Source organism: Camelus ferus, chromosome 7, assembly GCF_009834535.1.
Source record: "Camelus ferus isolate YT-003-E chromosome 7, BCGSAC_Cfer_1.0, whole genome shotgun sequence".
Taxonomy (NCBI): domain Eukaryota; kingdom Metazoa; phylum Chordata; class Mammalia; order Artiodactyla; family Camelidae; genus Camelus; species Camelus ferus.
The window spans coordinates 66,204,246-66,226,355 of record NC_045702.1 but is presented as its reverse complement, the minus strand read 5'-3'; the positions used below and the strand labels follow the sequence as shown (position 1 = coordinate 66,226,355).

General features: G+C 38.0%; 1 protein-coding gene and 1 long non-coding RNA gene across 2 annotated transcripts in view; one reads left to right on the top strand and one right to left on the bottom strand.

Moving 5' to 3' along the window:
* The first annotated feature begins 208 nt into the window (after nucleotides 1–208).
* LOC116664999 lies at nucleotides 209–20,542 on the top strand. The gene is made up of 3 exons (XR_004321576.1): nucleotides 209–344; nucleotides 20,254–20,320; nucleotides 20,427–20,542. It is a non-coding gene; the product is annotated as an uncharacterized LOC116664999 (long non-coding RNA).
* Nucleotides 20,072–22,110, bottom strand: part of ABCB1 (ATP binding cassette subfamily B member 1) — a 93,094-nt gene continuing 91,055 nt past the window's right edge. The window contains 2 exon segments of the mRNA XM_032484071.1: nucleotides 20,072–20,634; nucleotides 21,451–21,597. Coding sequence (XP_032339962.1) covers nucleotides 20,431–20,634; nucleotides 21,451–21,597 — 351 coding nt within the window. The 3' untranslated portion in view covers nucleotides 20,072–20,430.

Here is a 22,110-nt window from a genome sequence, read left to right as displayed (position 1 = left end):
CCGGCCGCCGCCCACCCCGGCCAACCGCCAGCGCTGGGCTCGCCGCCCCAGCTGCCGTCGGCCGATAAGCCAACCTGACGCGGAGAACCCCGCTTGACGGGCCGCCCAGGACCCGCCCCCGACTCCCCAAAGTGACTGTCGCACTCCCTTGGCGCTCGATTTGCTTTTTAAACCCATGAGAGGGACAGTTTCTGGACGCTCACCGGTCATGGGGCGGCCGAGGACCAAGAGAGAGCACTAGTCTCGCCTCCCACTTCTGCATCCCAGGTCTGCTCTCAGGGGCCCGGAACCCAAACCACCTCCAGGGAAGGCGAGAGCTCACCAGGGCCGCCCGGAAACACCACGTAAGCTACTCAGACGAGAACACTGCCAGTGCCTTCTTAGTACTTAGGGACACAGAACTTAAAGGCTGGAAGGGACTCTGGAGATCATCTAATTCAAAACTCGCATCTCATAAGAAACTGACGCCCAGAGAAGTTAAGTCAGTCCTGCCTGAGGCTGCATCATTGAGACCAAGGTCTAGTCTCCAGGGTCCTCCCCTGGCATCCTGCTCTGATCCAGGACTTCCCCCTGTGCTAAGCTGTCTCTACACCTAGTGCCCACTTGAGTCCCCTGTATGGTTTTCTTCTGATTATTTTTTCTTCTGTGTCCCCTTGCCACACTCCTTCGAAAAGGAAGGATCTAAAACAGGGAGGGAACAGTATCTTATCACGGCTTTGAAGCCAGTGGGATTCAAATTCAGAGCTTCACATCTGGTTGGCTACATGACCTTGGACACTTTGTTCATTTCTCTGTGCCTCAGTTTCCTCATATGTAACATGAGGATGAAACATCTCCCTTCCCAGGTCACTGTGAGGGACAAATGAACAAAGGAGGTAAAAGGAGCCAGTACTGAACCTAAAACAGTACACCTCAACCAGCATGGCTTTCCTTCTTCTCCACCAGGTAGCAGGATTACCTGCTGGTCCTTGCTCCTGCTCTGTCTTCTTAACTCAAAAGTCATCCCATGGCTTTCTTGGGTTCCCAGAAAACCTTAAAGCAGAGCATCCTATAAGAGGAGGTGTTGTCAGCAGACCTTGGTAGGAATCTCACCTCTGCCACTTACTAGCTGTCCAGTCTCGGGCAGTTAATTTAATTCTTGGTTTAGTCTCTGAATCCATAAAACAGGGGCTTTAGGATTAGACGTAATGTGTGAAAAGTGCCCGGCATGTAGGAGGCTCCTAATAAATGATATCTAGTATTATAGTTAAAAGGGTTAGAAGAGGCTGATGAGGAAAGATGGATGGGAGCCAGTAGCTCTGGCACTCTCTGAAACACGCTGCTTATCTATACCCTGCTCTGCTGTTATCTTGAGGTAGGTGGAACTTGACTTGAAGACATGCTGGGGGTTGAATGAAACTATCCATGTTCTGGAATTATGTGATAGAAATTAATCTACTTAAGCATTTTTCCTCAAAATATTTTTCCTCCTTCTCTAGTCTAGCATAACCATGAGATATCTTCTTGGATCAACCAGAATTCCTCTTCCTCATGAGTCTAATAGGTGGTCAGATCACTATTTTAAGATACTCTGGGACTAAGCCGTTGGAATTGTTAAGTTTGAAAGAAAGCTTGGTGGTGACTAGAGGACATTATAAAACTTAGTAGTCTATTAATTTCCAAATTATACAAACAGCTCATACAATTCAGTAATAAAAAAAAAAGCAACCCAATCCAAAAATGGGCAGAAGACCTAAATAGACATTTCTCCAAAGACATACAAATGGCCAACAGGCACATGAAAAGATGCTCAACATTGCCAGTTAACAGAGAAATGCAAATGAAAGCTACAATGAGGTATTACCTCACACCAGTCAGAATGGCCATCATTCAAGGCAGATACTTGAGAAAGTAGGAAGCTTCTGAACTAAAAACAAAAACAAACAAACAAAAAGTACCCAGAAATAAGACAAGTTTGCTGATCTGAGTCAGTTCGCAAAGTTGTCCCTGTAAGAAGTGTACATTGTGCGTTTTCCGCATCTGTGGCAGAAGTAAGAATCTAGGACAAGAGGGTATTTATGAAGAGAAAGGAGCCATGCTTACATGACTTTATGTGTTTGCTTGTGTTACAGCCTATTCCAATATTATTTATTTAATAACAGTGAAACAATTTCACCTGGTGCATCCATCTGGTTATTCATTCATTCAAAAATGATATTTAAGCCACTATGAAAAACTGAAGATTTCTTGATGACACTCAGGCTGTAAGAAAACTTAACTTTCTTTTGGTGGTAGGATATTGAGATATACTGCTTTGTTCTCACCAATGTAGAGTTAATGTCCTTCCTCCATTCTGTCTCACTTTTGCTTTCTTTTGAATCAGTTAAATATTTTTATTCTTAGGTTTCTTTTCCCTTAACTTACTAAATATATATTCTTTTATTTTCTATTTAATAGTTAATTCTTTCCTAGAGATTATGACATATCTTTGACTAATCAGTGGTGCTTTCCCCTCTTCAGGGACAATGCAAGAACTTTAGACTTCTCAAACCTCATTTACCCACCTCTGACTTACACACTACTGTTGTCATGTACTTTCATTTTTTCTATTTATGACCCTTATGAGAATATGATTACTTTGTAGTCAATATCATCTAGATTTATCTATATATTTATTATCCGTTTCTTGCTCTTTACTTCTTCCTACAACCCAGAGCCACTATCTTGGATAATTTTCCTTTTACCTGAAACACTTTTTTGTTTCCTTTAGTTGGTGATAAATTTTCTCTACTTTTTTTAACTGAAAATTTATTTCACCTTTATTTTAAAACATTATTTGGAGATTTGCCTTACTGGATATCAAGAGTTTTATTATGAAACTATAGTAATCAAGGCAATGTGTTTTGGACAGGGATAAACAAAATTAAAGTGAAACAGAATAGAGATCTTATAATTAACGGAGCTAGAATTCTAACCCAAGCAGTGTTCTTAGCCATTATATTAACTAGGGTAGGGAAGTGGGGATAGAGAAGATCAAACGTATTGGATCCTTAAACACCTTTTTCCAATCCATTGATACCACCACCTCTTAACTGTTCATCAGTCAGTGAACTATCTTCCTTCATCTTGCAGAAATCTGTGACCCCTTTGCCTTCTCTCTTATCAGGCTTGTTTGGTAAAACCACAACCCTGGCTAATTTAAAGTACCCAACTACTGCAAGCTTTCACTATGCAGCAGAGCATGGCTAAAGAAAAACACAAAACTGTTTGAAGTTTCACCATGAAACTAAATGGCCCATTACTATATAGTTAATGTATTTATTATGCTTATTACTTATTGTCTGCTCTATGGGATGCAAGATTTGTAAGGACAAATTTTTTTTTCTGTCTTATCCACTGGTGTATCCCAACCTTTGCTGCCCAACAGTCATAATTGCTTCCTTAGTTCATTCATGCTTCTATTTTCCTAGATCATTATTTAATCCCTCCCTTTCCTCAAACGTCTATCATCTGTTCCCTTTCTGCTGAAGTACTGCACGTTCTGCTGAAGTACTGCACTTTTTATTTCATTGATAAAAATCCCAGTGCTCAAAAGGGAACCATAACTTCCCACCATGACATCTGCCCACGTACCAGCATCTGTACTCAACAATCTGCCTTCCCACTTGTTTCTCTAAATGAACTGTCCATGGCCCCAACTGCAGACAGTACTTTTGTTTGTACTTTTATGCTACAGATCCCACTCCTCAAGAATGACTTTTTAAAAAAATTTTAATTAATTTTTAGTTGAAGTATAGTCAGTTGACAATGTTGTGTCAATTTCTGGTGTACAGTATAGTGATTCAGTCATACATATACATACATATATTCTTTTTCATTATAGGTTACTACAAGATATTGAACATAGTTCCCTGTGCTATACTGTAGACATCTGTTTATCTATTTTATATAAAGAATGACTTCTTTACGAGCCATTGTCCCCTCTCTCTCCTGCCTCATCAACTTTTCCATCCCAGCTAGACTATCCCCATTGACATACAAACGTGCTGTTTACCTTAACAAAAAACTTCCTTGATTTCATTTCCCCTACCAACTACCACATTTCCCTTCTCTTTGCAGCTAAACTTCTTAAGAGTTATCACTAGCACTTTCTCCATTTCCTGTCCTGCTGTTCTCCCTTAAACACACTATAATCAGAGGTTTGACCCTCTGCCACTACCAAAACTGCCCTCGTGAGTCACCGATAACCTCTATGTTGCTAAATCCAAAGGTCAATTCTTTGTCCTTATCTGACATAGACAAATTCAAGCAGTTGACAAATTTATCTTTCTCTCTTCCTTAAAACATTTTCTTTACTTGGATTCCAGGATGCTATATATTTCTTGGATTTTTTTTTAATGCTTTACTGGTCACTCTTTCCCAGTCTCCTTTGATGTTATTGGAGCACTGGAGTGCTCCAAGTCTCACAATTTGGACTTCTTCTCTGTCTATTCTCACTCCCTCTGTAATCTCAGCCAGTCTCATGGCTTTAAATACCATCGGTATCCGACGATTTTGAAATTTTTATTTCAAATTTAGCCTAGCCTAGATTTTCTTCCTGAACTCCTGGCTCACATATACCACTGCATCTTTGACATCTCTATGTGGATATTTCATGTGCCCACTAAACTGATCTTTCTCCCAAGCTGGCCCCTCCAACAGGATTTTTTTTCCATTTCAGCTGGCAGCTCCAGCCATCCAGATGATCAGCAAAAATATGAGAGTCATCCTGCATTCTTCCTTTTCTTCTACACCCCACACACAGTCTGTCAGGAAATCCTATTGGCTCTATGTTCAAAATATATCCAGCATATGGCCACTCCTCTCTCTCCAGTTCTACCACCATAGTGCAAACCACTCTGATCTCTCACCTGAATTACTACAATAGTGTCTTAACAATCTCTCCATTTCTGTCTTTGCCTCCTCTCCTGCCTTTGTCCATTCTCAAAGCCGCAGCCAGAGTGGTTCTTTTGAATGTGAGTCAGATCGTGTCACTCCTCTCCCCACAATTCCCCAGGAGCCCCTAGTTCATTCCGAGCCATGACCTGCAGTGGTTTGCCTCTTCATAATGTCTCTGACCTCGTTTTCTACTTCTTCTTTCGCTGCCTCACTCCTGCCAGCCACACTGGCTTCTTGGATGTTCCTCAAATAAGACAGACAGAGTTCCACCTCAGGTGTTTGTGCCGATTGTTCCCTCTGCCCCAAATTTTCTTCCTTCAAATAACCACACAGCTAAAACCCTCACACCTAGAAGTCTCTTCTAGATTACTGTCTTTTCAATTAGACAATCCTGACTTCCCCTTTAAAAACCACATCCTGTACCCTTAGGACTCTCAGTTCCCCTTACTCTGCTTCGATTTCTCTTCCTACACCATTTTTCACCTTCTAGTACACTATGTAATTTGTGAAATGATTATGCTTGCTGTTTATTGTCACTCAGTAGTATATAAGACCCATGAGACTAAAACTATAGTTTCATTCACCAAGATATCCAACATTCGCTGCCCAAACTTCCTATGTGCCCAGACCCTAAGACCCTATGCAAGGATTTGAGCATAGAAAAAAAAACAGGGCTTAATTTCTGCCTCAAAATGGATGGAGAACAAACCAGCACAACAATCAGATCTAGGTAGAGTTTTATAAAGTTACAGGGCCCCTCACACATATACATTATCCCACTCAATTCTCAAAACAAGAAGCATGTTTAAGGTAAACAAGCAAGGAGCCATTATTCCCAGTTTAACGATGTGGAAACTGGGATTCCTAAAAATATAGGTGAATTTCCAGGAGGCTAGGACACAAAGGAATTAGGACTCCATGGAGAAGACTACTGTCAGGCAGAGGCCAAGCCTATTTATGTATCTAGCCCCCTCAGCACTAGAGGCTCATCAAATGTGTCTGGAATAGAACAATATTTTTAAGCTATAACATAAAAGGTTTATATGTAAAAAAATAGCATCCTATAAGTAAGGGTCAAAGGGAAAAACAAACTCCATCTACGAAAGTGTTTAAAAATATGTATTATATAATATTATAATTGAGTATACTCTATTATATAACATTTTATATTATATTCAAATATAAATAAATTTGCAGCAGTTTTCCCTGAAGAGAGAATGATGGACTCAGTTCTCTGTCCAGTTGACTTTTGGCTTGATAACAATATGCTCTGTGGTCTTTCTGCTCTTTATTTGTGGCTAACAGTTCTCTAACGTTTCATCTCTGAAGATAGATGGTTAGACGCTATCTTTGACTATTGTATTTGCATGTGACCACATTTTACTATACCCTGTTTCCCAAATATTCTGCCACCAGTACATCTGCTTAAATCTTCCATCTTCCTTTCCAAGTTTGCAGATCTTGATTTCTCCTGTCTTCACTTTCTTCAAAACATGTTACACCTTACACTTTTCTCCCAAAATTCTTTTTTTAAATCTTTTCACCTGCTTGAAAAATAAAACAAAAATCCCTCTCCACCTCTGACCTCTTATTTCCTAAAAAAATCATTTACTTTTGGTCTCACTTTTCTTTTGCTCATTATAAAATTCATCACATTAGGCCCCAGCACATTGGAAGGCATTCGTAAGATACTGAAGATGAAGGCAGTGTTGATTTCCAATGAAACTGGCTTTCATTGTTATTTCAATGAACTTTTCCAATCGAATCTTTCTCACACCCTCTTAAACCAGGGTGGACTTGCAAGGGTACCAGGAGCAAATTTAAAGCAGTTGGGAAGACTATGCTATCAATCACCAAGTGTCATTGCCACCAGGATAGAGTAATGGCACGTTGAGAGTTCCAAGGTCACGTTGCCTAATGGAAGTCTTGTGTTCTGTGAGGGTTATGGTAACTGCTAGGTGGACAGGAAGGGCTGCAGGATGCCAAGGTCAGAGATTAAATGAATAAGCAGGAGCCAGGGTCACTGTGCTTTAGGTCACTTATGTTGACTTACTCTTAAGGTTATTCTGAAATTATACCTTTTCAAAATATTGTACTTCGCTACAGATTAAAATACTTGCTCATATCATACCAAAATATCTATAAACAATATAACAAAAAAGAATAGTAACACCAGGTTTGCATTTGATGCTAGTTTTCAGTTCCTTATAGAACTATTTCCTAGCCCTAAAATTGTGGCATTCTAAGGTTCTTCAACCACTTTAAAGCGTGTTGTGAAATGTTCAGAAATCTACCAAAGCAAAATTAACTTGGGTTTCCAATCATCTGTTGCATTATTTTTGAAACACTACTAATATCAGGTAGAATCTATGATTCTCTTATTTCCCTCCTTTGCTGTCTAGTTTTTTTCATAGCTTTTTTAGTTCTAAGTATTGCATTATATATACATAATTTATCATACATAATTTATCATTTTATCTGTTCAATTAAAGTGTAGAAATCTCATCTTCCTTACCTCCATTTACCCTCTTCTATTTATAATACAATTGTGTTATATATTCCTTCTACATATATTTAGAACCGCACCAGACAATGTGGTTAACTTTTAAAATAAATTTTTGCTTCAACCATCAAAACCATTTAGTAAACACAATAGGAGAAGAAGTGTCTATTGTATTTACCAATATTTTTGCTTACCATGTTCTTCCTTCCTGATATTCCAATGTTCTGTCTTTTAATCATATCTTTTCTGTTTAGAGAACTTTCTTTAGCTGTTCTTTTAGGGTAGGTTGGCTGGTGACAAATTCCCTTAGTTTTCCTTCACTTGAAAATGTCTTTATTTTGCCTTCATCCCTAAAGGATGGTTTCACTGGATATAGGATTCTGGATTGACAGTTTTCTTTGAGCACTTGAAAAAAGGTGTGCAACTTCCTTCTGGCCCCCATGGTTTCTGATGAGCGATCCATTGTCTGTTTTCCCTGTAAAAATGTATCATTTTTCCATTGTTGTTTTCAACATTTTTTCTTTATATTTAGGGTTTTTTTGTCTTTATTTGTTCAGAGCAGTTTAAGGCTTATAGCAAAATCAAGCAGAAGAGACACAGATTTCCCATATACCTCCTGTCTCCACATACACATAGCCTCTCCTTTATCAACATTCCCAACCAAAGTGGTACAATTGTTACAATTGCTGAACCTACATTAACTCATCATAATAACCCCAAATCCACAGTGTACATTAGAGGTCATTCTTGATGTTGCATATTCTATGGGTTTGGACAAATGTATAATGACATGTATCTGTCATTATGGTATCAGAGTATTTTCACTGTCCTAAAAATCCTCTGTGTTCCAACTATTCATCTCTGCCAACCCCACCCCAATGCCTAGCAACTACTGATCTTTTTACTCTCTCCAAAGTTTTGGAGTTTCAGAATGTCACATAGTTGGAATTAGATAGTATGTAGCCTTTTCAGATTGGCTTCTCTCACTTAGTAATGTGCATTTAAAGTTCTTCTGTATCTTTTCATTTCTTGATAGCTCATTGTTTTAAATGCTGCATAGTATTCCATTGTCTCGATATACCACAGTTTATTTATTGATTCTTATTGAAGGCCATCTTGGTTGATTTCAAATTTAGGCAATTGTGAATAAAGCTGCTATTAACATCTTGTGCAGGGTTTTGTGTGGAAGTAAGTTTTCAGCTCCTCTGGCTAAGTACTAAGGGTATAATCACTGGATTGTGTGGTAAGAGTATGTTTAGTTTTGTAAGAAACCACTAAACTGTCTCCAGAAGTGGCTGTACCATTTTGCATTTCCACTGGTAATGGAGAGTTTCTATTGCTTCACATCCTAACCAGCACTTCTTGTTGTGAGTGTTCCAGATTTGGCCATTTTAATAGACATCTAGTGCTATCTCGTTGTTGGTTTAATTAGCATTTTTCTGATGACATATGATGCAGGGTGTCTTTTCATATGCTTATTTGACATCTGTATATATTCTTTGGTGTTAAGATCTTTAGCCCATTTTTAAATTGGGTTGTTTATTTTCTTATTGTTTTTATAACTTTTTAAAAAATTGAGGTACTGGGGATTGAACCAGTACCTTGTGAATGCTAAGCATGCACTTTACCACTGAACTATTCCCCACTCCTTCTTATTGTTGAATTGTAAGAGGTTTTTTTTTGTATATTTTACACAACAGTCCTTTATCAGATGTGTTTTTTGTAAATATTTTCTTTCAGTCTGTGACTTGTCTTCTCATTCTCTTGATGTTTTCCCCAGAGCAAAAGTTTTTCATTTTAATGAAATCCAGCTCATCAATTATTGCTCTCATAGATCACGCCTTTGGTGTTGTATCTCAAAAGCCATTGTCATACCCACTGGTTTTCTTCCACGCAATCTTCTAGGAATATTATATTTTTGCATTTTATATTCAAATCTATGATCCATTTTGAGTTATTTTATGAAGGGTATAAGGTCTATGTCTGGATTCAATTTCTTTACACATAGATGTCCAGTTGTTCCTACACCAATTGTTGAAAAGACTATCTTTGCTACACTGTATTGTCTTTGCGCCTTTGTCAAAGATTAATTGACTATACTTATGAAGGTCTATTTCTGGGCTCTTTATTCTGTTCCATTGATCTATTTGTCTGTTCTTTTGTCAATATCACACTGTCTTGATTACTGTAGCTTTATAGTAAGTCTTGAAGTTGAGTAGTGTCAATCATCCACTTTGTTCTTCTTCTTCAATATTGTTTTGGTTATTCTGGGTCTTCTGTCCTTCCACATAAACTTTAGAATCAGTTTATCAATATCCACAAAATAACTTGGTTGGGATTGCTTTGAATCTATAGATCAAGTTGGGAAGCACTGACATTTTGGAAGTAGTGAGTCTTTCTATTCATGAACATGGAACATCTTCCAGGCTCCCCGTTAGCTGAAGCCACAGAAGGCAATCTCCCAGGGCAGAGTGCAGAGCGTAGAGAAGGGAGGAGAGCAAATATGGAAGGACAAAAGGAAGATATTTGGCACATGTCTCAAGGTGGAAGAATCTGGAAACCAGCAAAGATATCTGAACACTACCATTTTCTGCCCAGCATGTCTATTCATGCTTCACATAATGCTTTTGAAGAGGGCACCTACTCTGTCAAAATACTGTATTGAAAACAGTGAAGACTCTCAGACATAGAAAACAAACTTATGGTTACCAGGAGGGGAAGGGGGTGGGAAGGGATAAATCAGGAGTTTGAGATTTGCAGATACTAACTAATATATATAAAATAGATAAACAAGTTTATACTGTATAGCACAGGGAACTATATTCAGTATCTTGTAATAACTTATGGTGAAAAAGAATATGAAAATGAATATATGTATGTGTATTTATGACTGAAATATTATGCTGTACACCAGAAATTGACACAACATTGTAAACTGACTATACTTCAATTAAAGAAACACAAAACAAAACAAAACAAAAAAACAACCATTTTGCTTTGGCATATTTCTTTCCAGTTTTTGTCTATATATACATGTTCCAGACCTGGGCTCCCTGACCCCAAAGAATTTTATGCCATATTTTAGTCTAAGGAGGTAGATTATTGTGGCCATAGTGTTTTCCAAATAATTCGCATAGTCTCTGCCATAGCTAGGCTAGAATGGCCATTTTCCCCAGGCAACATAGCTAATCCATGGAAAAACGACTCATTGCCTTAGTCATCTATTTAAACTCTAAGAGTGGGAGTAGTGGGGTTATTGCCCACACTGACAGACATGTTTCTCACAAGAAGGAATTGAAGGGGGACAATGAACTCTTTGGGAAATGAAAAAAACTGTCATACCCAAATTCTGATAGAACAGAAGAGCCTCCAATGCAAGCTTTTTAATTATAGAAATAAATATTAGAATTATGACCTTGATAATATTGTTTAGTTTTCTCTACGTCTTCACTAAAAAGAAAGAAAAAAAAAAACTTCTTCCCCTCATGTTGCTGTTTCCTCTCCTCCTCAAATAGAATAGTGTGATTTCTGGCCTGAGATGCTGGGATGTTGTGCCCCTTGCTGTTTGTGGTAGAAATAATCCAGCCACAGAAGCTCGCATGCACATTACCTACATGTGTGCAAGGGTTGCAAGGTAGGTTTCTAAAGTGTGTTTTCTTCCTTTACTTAAGGAGTTTGTAAAAGGGTAATATGTTCATCCTCGTAATGGAAATCAACAAAGTTAAATGTGATTTATTTATTTAATTATTTATTTTGTAGTTATCCTTTTTTTTCTAACTTTTTTTATTGTTATAGTCATTTTACAATGTTGTGTCAAATTTCAGCGTAAAGCACAATTTTTCAGTTATACATGAACATATATATATTCAATGAATGACTAGTTAAATGTGATTTATAAGATCTCACTGTATAGGTCCATTTGTAGGAATGTGGACACCCTATAGTAAGGCATATCTGAAAACTCATGACTTCAAATAAACCACAGCAAGAATAAAAACATATCTATTCTGGCACACCAGTCCCTTCAGGCTTGGATCCTACCTGATTGCCCAGACTCATCCCTGTGGAGGCCACTACCCACTTCTTCAACACCCACCACTTGAAACTGACCTCCCCAAGTCACTTTGGATCCCAGCCTTCCAGGCTGTTCTTCACTGCTCTCCATATGCATATATTTTCCCTACTGTCCATCTGACAAGCAGATACTCGGTTCTCCAGGAAGCTTGTTTAACCCTCAAACCACTCCCAGAAGAAGTGATGGCTCTCTTCTTGGTTCCCCAAGAAGTCTTGCCTCATGGTACCTATACACGTTACTAAACTTGTTCCTGTCTCCCTAAACTGTCCTTGTCTAATCATTGTACTCTTAGTATCTAGTCCAGTAGGCACATAAGTGCTAAGTGCATAGATAACAAAACAGAACTTCTTTTTCATCCAAGAGAACTGATAGCCTGGAAGAGCAAGGAAAATATGAACTGAAGGTAACCAACTTTTTTTGTGTGTGCTATATTCTATATGCTGAGCATTGTCCTAAATACCTTATTATAATATTTACTGATCAAGAAGGAATCCAATAAAGTAGATATTGAAATCCCTTAAGTGCTAATGAAGAAATAAAGGCATAGAGAAAATAAGTAACTTGCCCAAAGAATCATACAGGTAACAAACAGGCGGCCAAAAGAGAAACCCAGGTTGTCTGACAGGAGAACCAGGGTGCTTCTCCACATAACAAGTGGCAATCAATAAGAGGGAAAACGCTTAAATTTAGCTGCCAAGTGGAGACAGCAAAAAGGTTCGGTTTCTATGACCAAAACTGGCTCTTTTGAAAAAGTCCAGGTTAAAACATTTCATCGTGTATCTTTGCCCCTTGCACAGATCTGCAACCATTCCAGCTTTTCTCTCTGCTATTCTGATTGCTCCGAACACCAAGGGCAGAGGTCTTTCACCTTGGTGCTAGAAGCTCCAAGGGGGACAAAGGACTGTAGTTACAGAAAGTGCTCCTGAAAATCTTGTTTAATCTTTTTCTGAGACCCACAAATCTTTTATTTTTAATTTAACAAATATTTTTTACTGAGGACTTTCAATGTGCCAGGTATTGAAAGAGATGCTGGGGTACAATGGTAAACCAGGTGCCCACAGCCTACAAGAATACTTCTGAAGATCAAGAGTTAAGGTTAGTGAAAGTCTTTGACAAGCTCTGGAGCCAGAAGGGTTCTTACTTGTTCTAGTCATTAGTTGGCTTAAAATAACAGTTTTTATAATCTCTTACAGTTTTACGGATTGACTGGGTTCAGCTGGGTGGTTCTCATCTCATGAGGGTGCAGTCAGATGCTGGCTGGGGCTGTAGTCATCTGAAGGCTTGACTGGGTTGGATGTCTGGGATACCCACACACGTGGCTGGAACTTAATACTGGCTGTGGGCTGGCAGCTCAGGTGAGTCAAGTCATGTGGCCTCCCCATGTATCTTGGGCTGCTTCTTAGGGCATGGTGGCTGGGTTGTGAGAGGGAGAGGTAATCATAGTTCAGGATCTGCTCCACAGCTTACAACATGCCCAAACTCCATCCTGTTGGGCAGGGCTCCCAGGGGAAAGCAGGCATCTCTGCTGACCCCACCAGGGTGTCTCATGCCACTCTCTGCCTTGCTCAGCCAGCCCCAACCACAACATCCTTCCTTCTGTACTGCAAATGCTTTAAAACAGGTTGTTTCCTCTACCAGAAATGCTGTCCCTTCACCTCTCTGGCCTGTCTTCCCCACCCCCATCCCTTCCTGGGTTAACTCCTTTTCATTTTTCAGATGTTAGCCCAAATTATTATCATTTCAAGAACAGCAAATCTTTACATCAAGTTTAACCATCAGATTCTCCTCTTTCTTCTCTAATTTTTTGTTGTTAAATAATTATAGACTCACAGGAAGTTGCAAAATTTGTAGAGTCCTGTGTACCCTTCATCCAGCTTCCCTGAAAGACGGTGTGCAGTAGCTGCAGTACAAAATCAAATCCAGGACATTGACATTAGTACAATACGATTACCAGACAACTCTAATGTCTTAAAAAAATTTTTTTCTTTTACAAAATTATGGACACAATACTCATAAGCCTGTCCCTTTTAATTTGGCAGAGTGGGTAAGGCTGGATCATAGTTCTTACGGTAATGATGCGTTCCCCTCCCTATTTTTTATACAAAACTATATGGTCTTAGATAAGAATCCTCTTAGTATATCTTGCATTAAAAATGACATCTCAGATGTTAAATTTTTGATAAAACAAAACTGACCCAGAGGAAGGTACATACTAGAGTAAAAAAAAAAAAAATAATAACCTTGGCAAAAAAGCAGACACTCATTGAACCTCTAGTATATGCTAAGGACTTTGCCAGGCAAAAGAACAAAGTGATACAAAGACACAGTCCTTTTCTCAAAATGTTCATGAGCTAGGAACAGGCACATCTGAAACGGAGACGTGAGTAAGAAAAATGAATCAAAAAGACTTATTATTGTTGAAACCTGGGAACAAATGGTGGCTTTGTGTGTCAGGAAACAGATTGAATCACATTTTGCCCTAAATTCAGAAGCTGATTCTGATGAACAAAATCACCATCATTATTTAGAGTTGGAAAGAATTGGATAATCCTAGGACAGAACTAGGAAAATAAAAGAGTTGAACTCAAGCAACAGCACACAGTGGGACCTATCTGTGTTTAGTTAGTACCCAATGGCCACACTTCCATATACTTTCTACTATGATGTCACCTTCCAGCCATATGAACAAAGCATTTTCCTCCTAAAGAGTTCCTCATCTCCATCAATGTCACAGGACTTTCCTAGCCAATTTTTATCCTTCCTCCACCTTTCATAGCTAGATTATGGATATTTCTCATGGCCACCCATTCTTCTTTGTTCTCTGGAGCCCAACTCAGAGCTCACTACCCTCCTTCATTTTTTAATAGAAGCATCTTATTTAGCTTCCTGATTTGAGGCTTGTTATCACTTTCCCAAGGCTACTATAACAAATTATCACAAATTTCATAGCTTAACATTATGGAGAACAGCATGGAAGTTACTCAAAAATTAAACATAGAACTACCACATGATCCAGCAATTCCATTTCCAAGTATATAACTGAAGCAAACGAAATCAGCACTACATGATCATTGCAGCAATATTCACAATAGCCAAGAAATGGAAATAACCAAAGTGTCCATTAAAAGATGACTGGACAAAGAAAGTGTGGTATATATACATAATGGAGTATTATTCAGTCATAAAATGAAATCCTGCCATTTGTGGCAACATGACTGAACCTGGAGAGCATTATGCTAAGTGAAATAAGCCAGGCAGAGAAAGCCGTATTTTTTGGTAGAATTTTTAGGATTTTCTATGTATGTGTATGATCCTATCATCTGCAAAGATAGTTTTACTTCTTCCTTTCTGATTCGAATGCCTTTTATTTTCCTGCCTGATTGCTCTGGCTACAATGTCCAATACTATGTTGACTAGGAATCAGGAGTGGGAACTCACATCTCATTCCTGATTTTAGAGGAGAAGCTTTCAACTTTTCACCAATAAACATGATGTTAGCTATAGGCTTGTAATATATGGCCTTTATTGTGTTAAGGTAATGTTCCCTCTGTAACCAATTTGTTGAGAGCCTTTATCACGAAAGGATGTTGCATTTTGTCAAATGCTTTTCTGCATCTATTGAGATGATTTAATTTTCATATTAATTTTATTTAATAAAATTAATTTATTCATAAATGTATTGATTTGCATATGTTGAACCATCCTTCTATCCTAGGGATAAAGCCCACCTGTCTTCAAATTTTTTGGAAGAGTTTGTGAAGGAATGGTGTTAATTCTTATTTAAATGTTTGGTAGAATTCACCAGTGAAATCATCTAGTCCTGGGCTTTTCTTTGTTGGAAGGTTTTGTTTAATAATTTAATGTCCTTGCTCATTATTGGTCTATTCAGATTTTTTTATTTCTTCATGATTTAGTCTTGGTATGGTGTATGTTTCTCAGGATTTATAATTTTTTTCTAGGTTATCCAATCTGTCGATGTATTAACTGTTTATAGTAGTCTCTTATGAACCTTTCCATTTCTATGGCATCAGTTGTAATTTCTCCTTTTTCACTTCTGAATTTGAGTCTTCTGTTTTTCTGTCTAGCTGAAGTTTTGCCAATTTTGTTTATCTTTTCAAAAACCCCAACTCTTATTTTCATTACTTTTTTCTATTGTTTTTCTGGTCTCTATTTCTGTTCCAATCTTTGTTATTCCTTTTTGCTGCTAACTTTGGTCTTTGTTTTTCTTTTTCTAGTTTCTTGAGGTTTACAATTAGCTTGCTTATTTGAGATCTTTCTTGTTTCTTAATGTAGGCATTTATCTCCATAAGCTTTTCTCTTAGAACATCTTTTGCTGCATCTCATATGTTTTGGTATGTTGTGGTTCAATTTTTATTTGTTTCAAGATATTTTTAAAATTTCCCCTTTGATTTCTTTCTTAACCCATTGGCTGTTCAGGAGTGTGTTAATTGTGAATTTTCCAGCTTTCCTCCTGTTATTGATCACAGCTTTCTATCACTGTGATTGGAAAAGATTCTTGGTATGATTTTAATCTTCTTCTAAATTTACTAAGCCTCACTTTGTGACTTATATGATCTATCCTGGAGAATTTTACATGTGTACTTGAGAAGAGTGTATTCTGGTGCTGTTGGACGAAATGTTCTCTATGTGTCTGTTAATCCCTTTGGTCTAAACTGTAGTTCAAATCCAACATTTTTTTGTTGACTTTCTGTATGGATGATCTATTTATTGTTGAAAGTAGGATATGGAACTCCCCTACTATTATAGTATTGTCTATTTATCACTTCAGATCTCTTAGTATTTGCTTAATATATTTAGGTGCTCCAATGTTGGGTACATATATATTCACAACTGTGATATCTTCTTGATGAACTGACCCCTTTATCATGATACAATGGCCTTCTTTGTCTCTTGTTATCATTTTGGCTGAAAGTCCGTTTTGTCTGATATAAATATAGCTAGCTCTGCTCTCTTCTGGTTTCCACTTGCATGAATATCTTTTTCCATCTCTTCACTTTGAGCCTATGTCTGTCCTTAAGTTGAAGTGAGTCTCTTGTAGGCAACATATAGTTGGGTCTTGTTTTGTTAACCAGCCAGCCACTCTATGCCTTTTAACTGGGGAATTTAATCAACTTATGCTTACAGTAATTATTGATAGGTAAGGACTTACTAACACTATCTTATTGTTTTCTGGCTGTTTTGTAGTTTCCTCATTCCTTTCTTCCTCTCTTGCTGCCTTCCTTTGTGAATGGATAATTTTCCATAGTGGTATGCTTTGATTCACTTCTCTAACTTTTGTGAATTGACTGTAGGTTTTTGCTTTGCAGTTACCATGAGACTTACAAAAAACATCTCACAGACTTCAGAGTTTATTTTCTGCTGATAACAACTGTGATTGCATACAAAAACTCTAACCTTTTATTCCCCCCTTTTGTTTTTGATGTCACAATATACCTTCTATATTGTGTATTCATTAACAAATTATAGCTATAGTTACTAATACTTTTATCCTTTAATCTTCATACTGTCCTATAACATTTAGCACAGCACCATGTTATAGTATCAGCAGTATGAATTTGACTATATATTTGACTGTATACTTAGCTTTAACAGTGTGCTGTATATTTTCATATAGTCACATGTTACTAATTAGCATCCTTTCATTTTAGTTTGAAGAACTCCTTTCAGCATTTCTCGTAAGGTAGGTCTAGTGATGAATTCTGTCAGCTTTTGTTTGGGAATGTCTTTACCCTTCAATTCTGAAGGACAAGTTTGCTGGATAGAATATTCTATTTTTTTTTTTTCCAAACATGACACGGTGTTTATTCATAGGGATGGGTACAGAGCAATAAGCTACAATTTGTTTCTGTATTGTTTGGATGTTTGAAAGTCTATTTTTTAAAAAATTGAAGTATAGTCAGTTATAATGTGTCAATTTCTGGCATACAATGCAATGTTTCAGTCATGTATATACATACATATATTCATTTTCATTAAAGGTTATTACAAGATATTGAACATAGTTCCCTTGGACAGAGTATTCTTGATTGGCATGATTTTTTTTTCCTTTCAGCATTCAGAATATATCATCCCACTCTCTCCTGGCCTGTGTAGTTTTTGCTGAGAAATCCAGTAATAGCCTTACAGGGGTTCTCTTCAAAGTTGTAAGCTTTTTTTCTCTCTTGATGCTTTTAAGATTCTTTGTTTTAATTTCTGACAGCCTTATTATAATGTGCCTTGGAGAGGATCTCTAACTTGATTTTGTTGGGTGACCTATGAGTTTCATGAACTTGGGAGATCTCAATCTCTCCCCAGGTTTGGAAAATTCTCAGCCATTATTTCTTTAAATAAGCTTTCTGTCCTCTTCTCCTTCCAGAACACCAATAATTCACAAACTGTTTCTTTGGACAGTATTCCATAGATCATGTAGGCTTTCTTCACTCTTTTCCATTCTTTCCTTGTTCTCTGACTAGATAATTTCAAAGTTCCTGTCTTCTGTGTTCTGTTGCTCTGCTATTCATGCTCTTTATTATATTTTTCTTTTCATTCACCATATTCTTCAGCTTCAGAATTCTTTTGGTTTTTTATAATATTTTCTATCTCTGTTAAATATCTTATTTTGTCTGTGTATTGTTTTTCTGATTTTGTTGAATTGTCTTTCTGTGTTTTCTGGTAACTCACTGAGTTTCCTTAAAGCAGCATTTTTGAATTCTTTATCAGGTAAATCACAGACCTCCATATCTTGGGTTGGTTACTGAAAGATTATTGTGACCCTTTGGGTGGTGTCATGCTTCCTTGATTCTTCTTGGTCCTTGAAGTTTTGTGTTGCTGTCTTAACATTTGAAGTAACAGTCGTCTTCTCTTGTCTTAACTGGCTTCAGGAGAGAAATACCTTCCATCAGCCCTTTAGGAAGGCTAAAGCTCAGGTTTGTGGTCTCTCCCTGGCCCGCAGACTCAGGCCAGCCTTCTATGTGTGCTCACTAGCCATGTGCGAGATCTTGTTCTTGCCATGGCTATTGGGAAAACACACAGGGTTCTGGCCATAGGGTCAGGGTGTGTATTTGTGGGCGAGCCACAAAGAGCACTGGGGATTCCTGTGGGCCTGTTGGAGCAATCTGTGAGTGAGGAATTCTCAGAAATTTGAGGGCAGTCTTCTTGGTAGAGTCCACCATGCCATCAGTAGGATCTGTGTCCCTCTGATGCCCTCTCAGAGTCCTATCTGCCATTCTCCAGTCTCTTCCTGCCTGCAAGTCATGCAGCTTACAGTTCAGTACTCTGGATGAGGGGAGAGATGTGTCACCTTGGGGGAGGGGTGGTACAAGTCAGGTCAAGCTGTTCCTTTTATCCTCTCAATGCATTCAAACTCATTTAGTTTTTGTTCCATAGGTGTGCTGCAACTTCTCTCCTGGAAACCAGGACTTTTACAAAGGCTCTCTCATCTGTTAGTCATTGTCTTAGTGTTTTCCAGGGGCTCCTGGACCAAGGCCAGGAGGGGCTGCAGCCAGTTCACAGGCTATTGTACGGTACACAGCCAGAACCAAGGTCCGTATCCCTAGTAGTTGACAAACGGAGAAGCAAGACTCTTCTTGGGTCCCTTGGCATACGGTGCTGGACCCCACAATTCCCAAAAAGGCACTGCTGTCTATGATTGGATGCCAAATTACTGTCGTTGAGGACAAAACAAAGAACCTCATATTCTGCCTTGAGGCTGATGTTACTTCTCAAGGGTTTGTTGTTTCAATCTGCATTTCTTTGAGAGTGGGCACTTTTTTTTCTCATGTATTTCTTCTCTGGGAATTACCAGACCATGTACTCTGCCCATTTTCCCTTGGAGGCATGACATTCTTTCCTTTTAAAATTCTTTATATATTAAGGATATCAATTGTTTATAATAAACATGGCAAATATTGCTCTCAGCTTGTGTCTTTCAACCATGTTTATAGTGCTTTTTGTTTTTGTTTTTGTTTTTGCAGTCAGAGTACCAGTTTTGTGATACTTTCTTTTTTCATCATGTTTGCCTGATGATGTTTTTAAACTTATGGCAAATTTTAAACATCTTCCACCAGAAAGATTAACTTTTTTGGAAGAGACAAATTACGGGGAAAAGTGATTCATTATCAAAACAGAAAAAAAGAATAACAGTATTTTTTTAAGTGCAAAAATATTAAAAATCTTGTCAGAGCCCTTTATAAAAGAAGTGCAAAATATTCAATTACATCACAGTATAGGCTTTTGCACTGTCTGCCCCACAAATCTTGTATTGATCCAGGTGGTTGGTTTGAGAGCCAGCATAACATGGAGATGCAAGAATCAGCAGGATTAAGTCCAAGAAGAATAAAGCCAGATGGCTTTGGAGGACCCAATGTGAAAGGACAAGTACAATAGGAATTATTACACTCTTTAATCATTCCCACAAAAATTGATGGGAGTTTTTAAAGAAGTCTTTTTTTCTTAAAGTGCGGAAATGATCTTCGATAGTCCAACTAGAAGATGATATATTACAGGCATTTTAGACAAGATGACTGCAGCCATATAAAAACTTAGTTTTATTATAGGCACTTGATGCAAACACTCAGTATTTTCTGCTACTTCTATAATCTTTCAGCAAGATAGTCAGTTACAGTCCAAAGAAGAAAATATAAACAAAAATTATACACTTTATTAACAAAATCTGCTCCAAATTACCCTATAAATTTTAAAAGGCAATTAACACCATTATTTTATTCCATTTGATGGTGTTTCTTTCTGTTCCTTTTAGTATAAAGTCTTTCAAGACTCTGAACTCGGTGGAATGATCTTCAGTTGTGGCAGGAAATGTTAATCAGGTAACTCTACACAATTTTTCCAGTAAGTGCTTGCTTTTTATATTTGATTAAATGCCATAGTTTAATATATATATTAGACAATATTTAACAGCTCATATGGTCACAGTTCACTAGCGCTTTGCTCCGGCCTGGACACTGACCATGGAATGATAGATGCCTTTCTGCGCCAGCAGCTGCTGATGCGTGCCATGCTCCATGACTCTGCCGTTCTGAATCACCACGATCACATCTGCGTTCTGGATGGTGGACAGGCGGTGAGCAATCACGATGCAGGTGCGGCCTTCCCTGGCTTTGTCCAGGGCTTCTTGGACAACCTGTTCAATAATCACATCAATTAACTCTGATAGAAACAGCCCTCTCCCTTTAACTCCTCCTCTGTAACAAGCCTCACAGTTGACTTCTCCAAGTGCTTCCTTACCAGCGGTGTCAGTGCAATGTAACAGATTTGACAAAGCAAGGGACCAGTCATATCAGAATACCGAATCCTAGTTGGGATTAGTTCCTGAGGCAGGATTTATCTCTTCTCAAAGTTGTAACAGTGAATCCAGCCCATCTAAGCACTTAAAAACACTTAGTAGCGTACCTAGCCACCCAGCATCCTTCAAAGCAGTCTGGTGCTAGAGTAAATTCAGGATGCCTGAGCACAGGCAAAACACAGCCTCCTTGAATTCTGGTGCTTTTAAGATAAAAACCTATCTCAGAATGAGTCTGTCTTTCAGGTATCTGAAGACTCAACTTTTTCTCTAACTGAATATAATGACTAATTTTTATCTTAAGGCACAGTCAGCATTTAACATTGTACCATGCGTCCACTTTTTTATAGAGCCGCTAAGAAGATGCTGCCGGAAGAAATCAGACTGTGTCTCCTCAATGCGGCTTCTTTGGTCAGTACAAAGTGATCCAGGGCTATCTTTTGTAGCATAAGTGCTATAATACTAATCCACTTTGTTTCATCTTAGTTCTCTTGAAGGACAGCTACAGAGAGTGTTTAAATTCCACTGAAGGCTGACATAAGTAACCCTCAACATACCTAGCTGGATTTTGTTCTCTATCGTGGATGACAGAAACACCAATCTAAACCTCTGAGGGACAACTGATCAAGTATGAATGAGTCCAATTTAAATTCTTACCTTTTCACTTTCTGTATCCAGAGCTGATGTAGCTTCATCCAAAAGCAAAACATTAGGCTGTCTAACAAGGGCACGAGCTATTGCAATGCGCTGTTTCTGGCCACCAGAGAGCTGAGTTCCTTTGTCTCCTACTCTGGTGTTATATTTCTGTAAATAGGGTTTTGTTATTATGAAAAGCAGAAGTGATAACGTTCTGAAAGAGAGTTTGACTATAGAAAATAGGATAACCACTTCCATACACACACAAAAAATCTAGGTTCAGAAGCTAAGAATAGATTCATAGAGAGTTAAACAGTAAAAACATAGCTCTAAACGGCAGGTTTGATCTCTCTCCTTAAAAACAGACATTTGGGAAACAGACATGTGCAAACTCTGTATTTTCTACTCAGTTCTGTTGTGAACCTGAAATTGCTCTAAAAGAATAAGGTCTATTAAAAATAAAATTTAAAAAATAAAATAAAATAAACAAAAAATAGACATTTGGGTCTTAAAAGTTACGTTTTAGTGTAAACCAGCCAACATTTTTACAAGGAAGAACACTTGCCATGCTAGTCTCTTCCCACTTCTGGTTTCATTATATTTGGGACAAAGATTGGTAGGAGAAAGGAAATTAGATTTTAACAGACTACGCATAACAAAGGCATCAAAACTCATTTTATT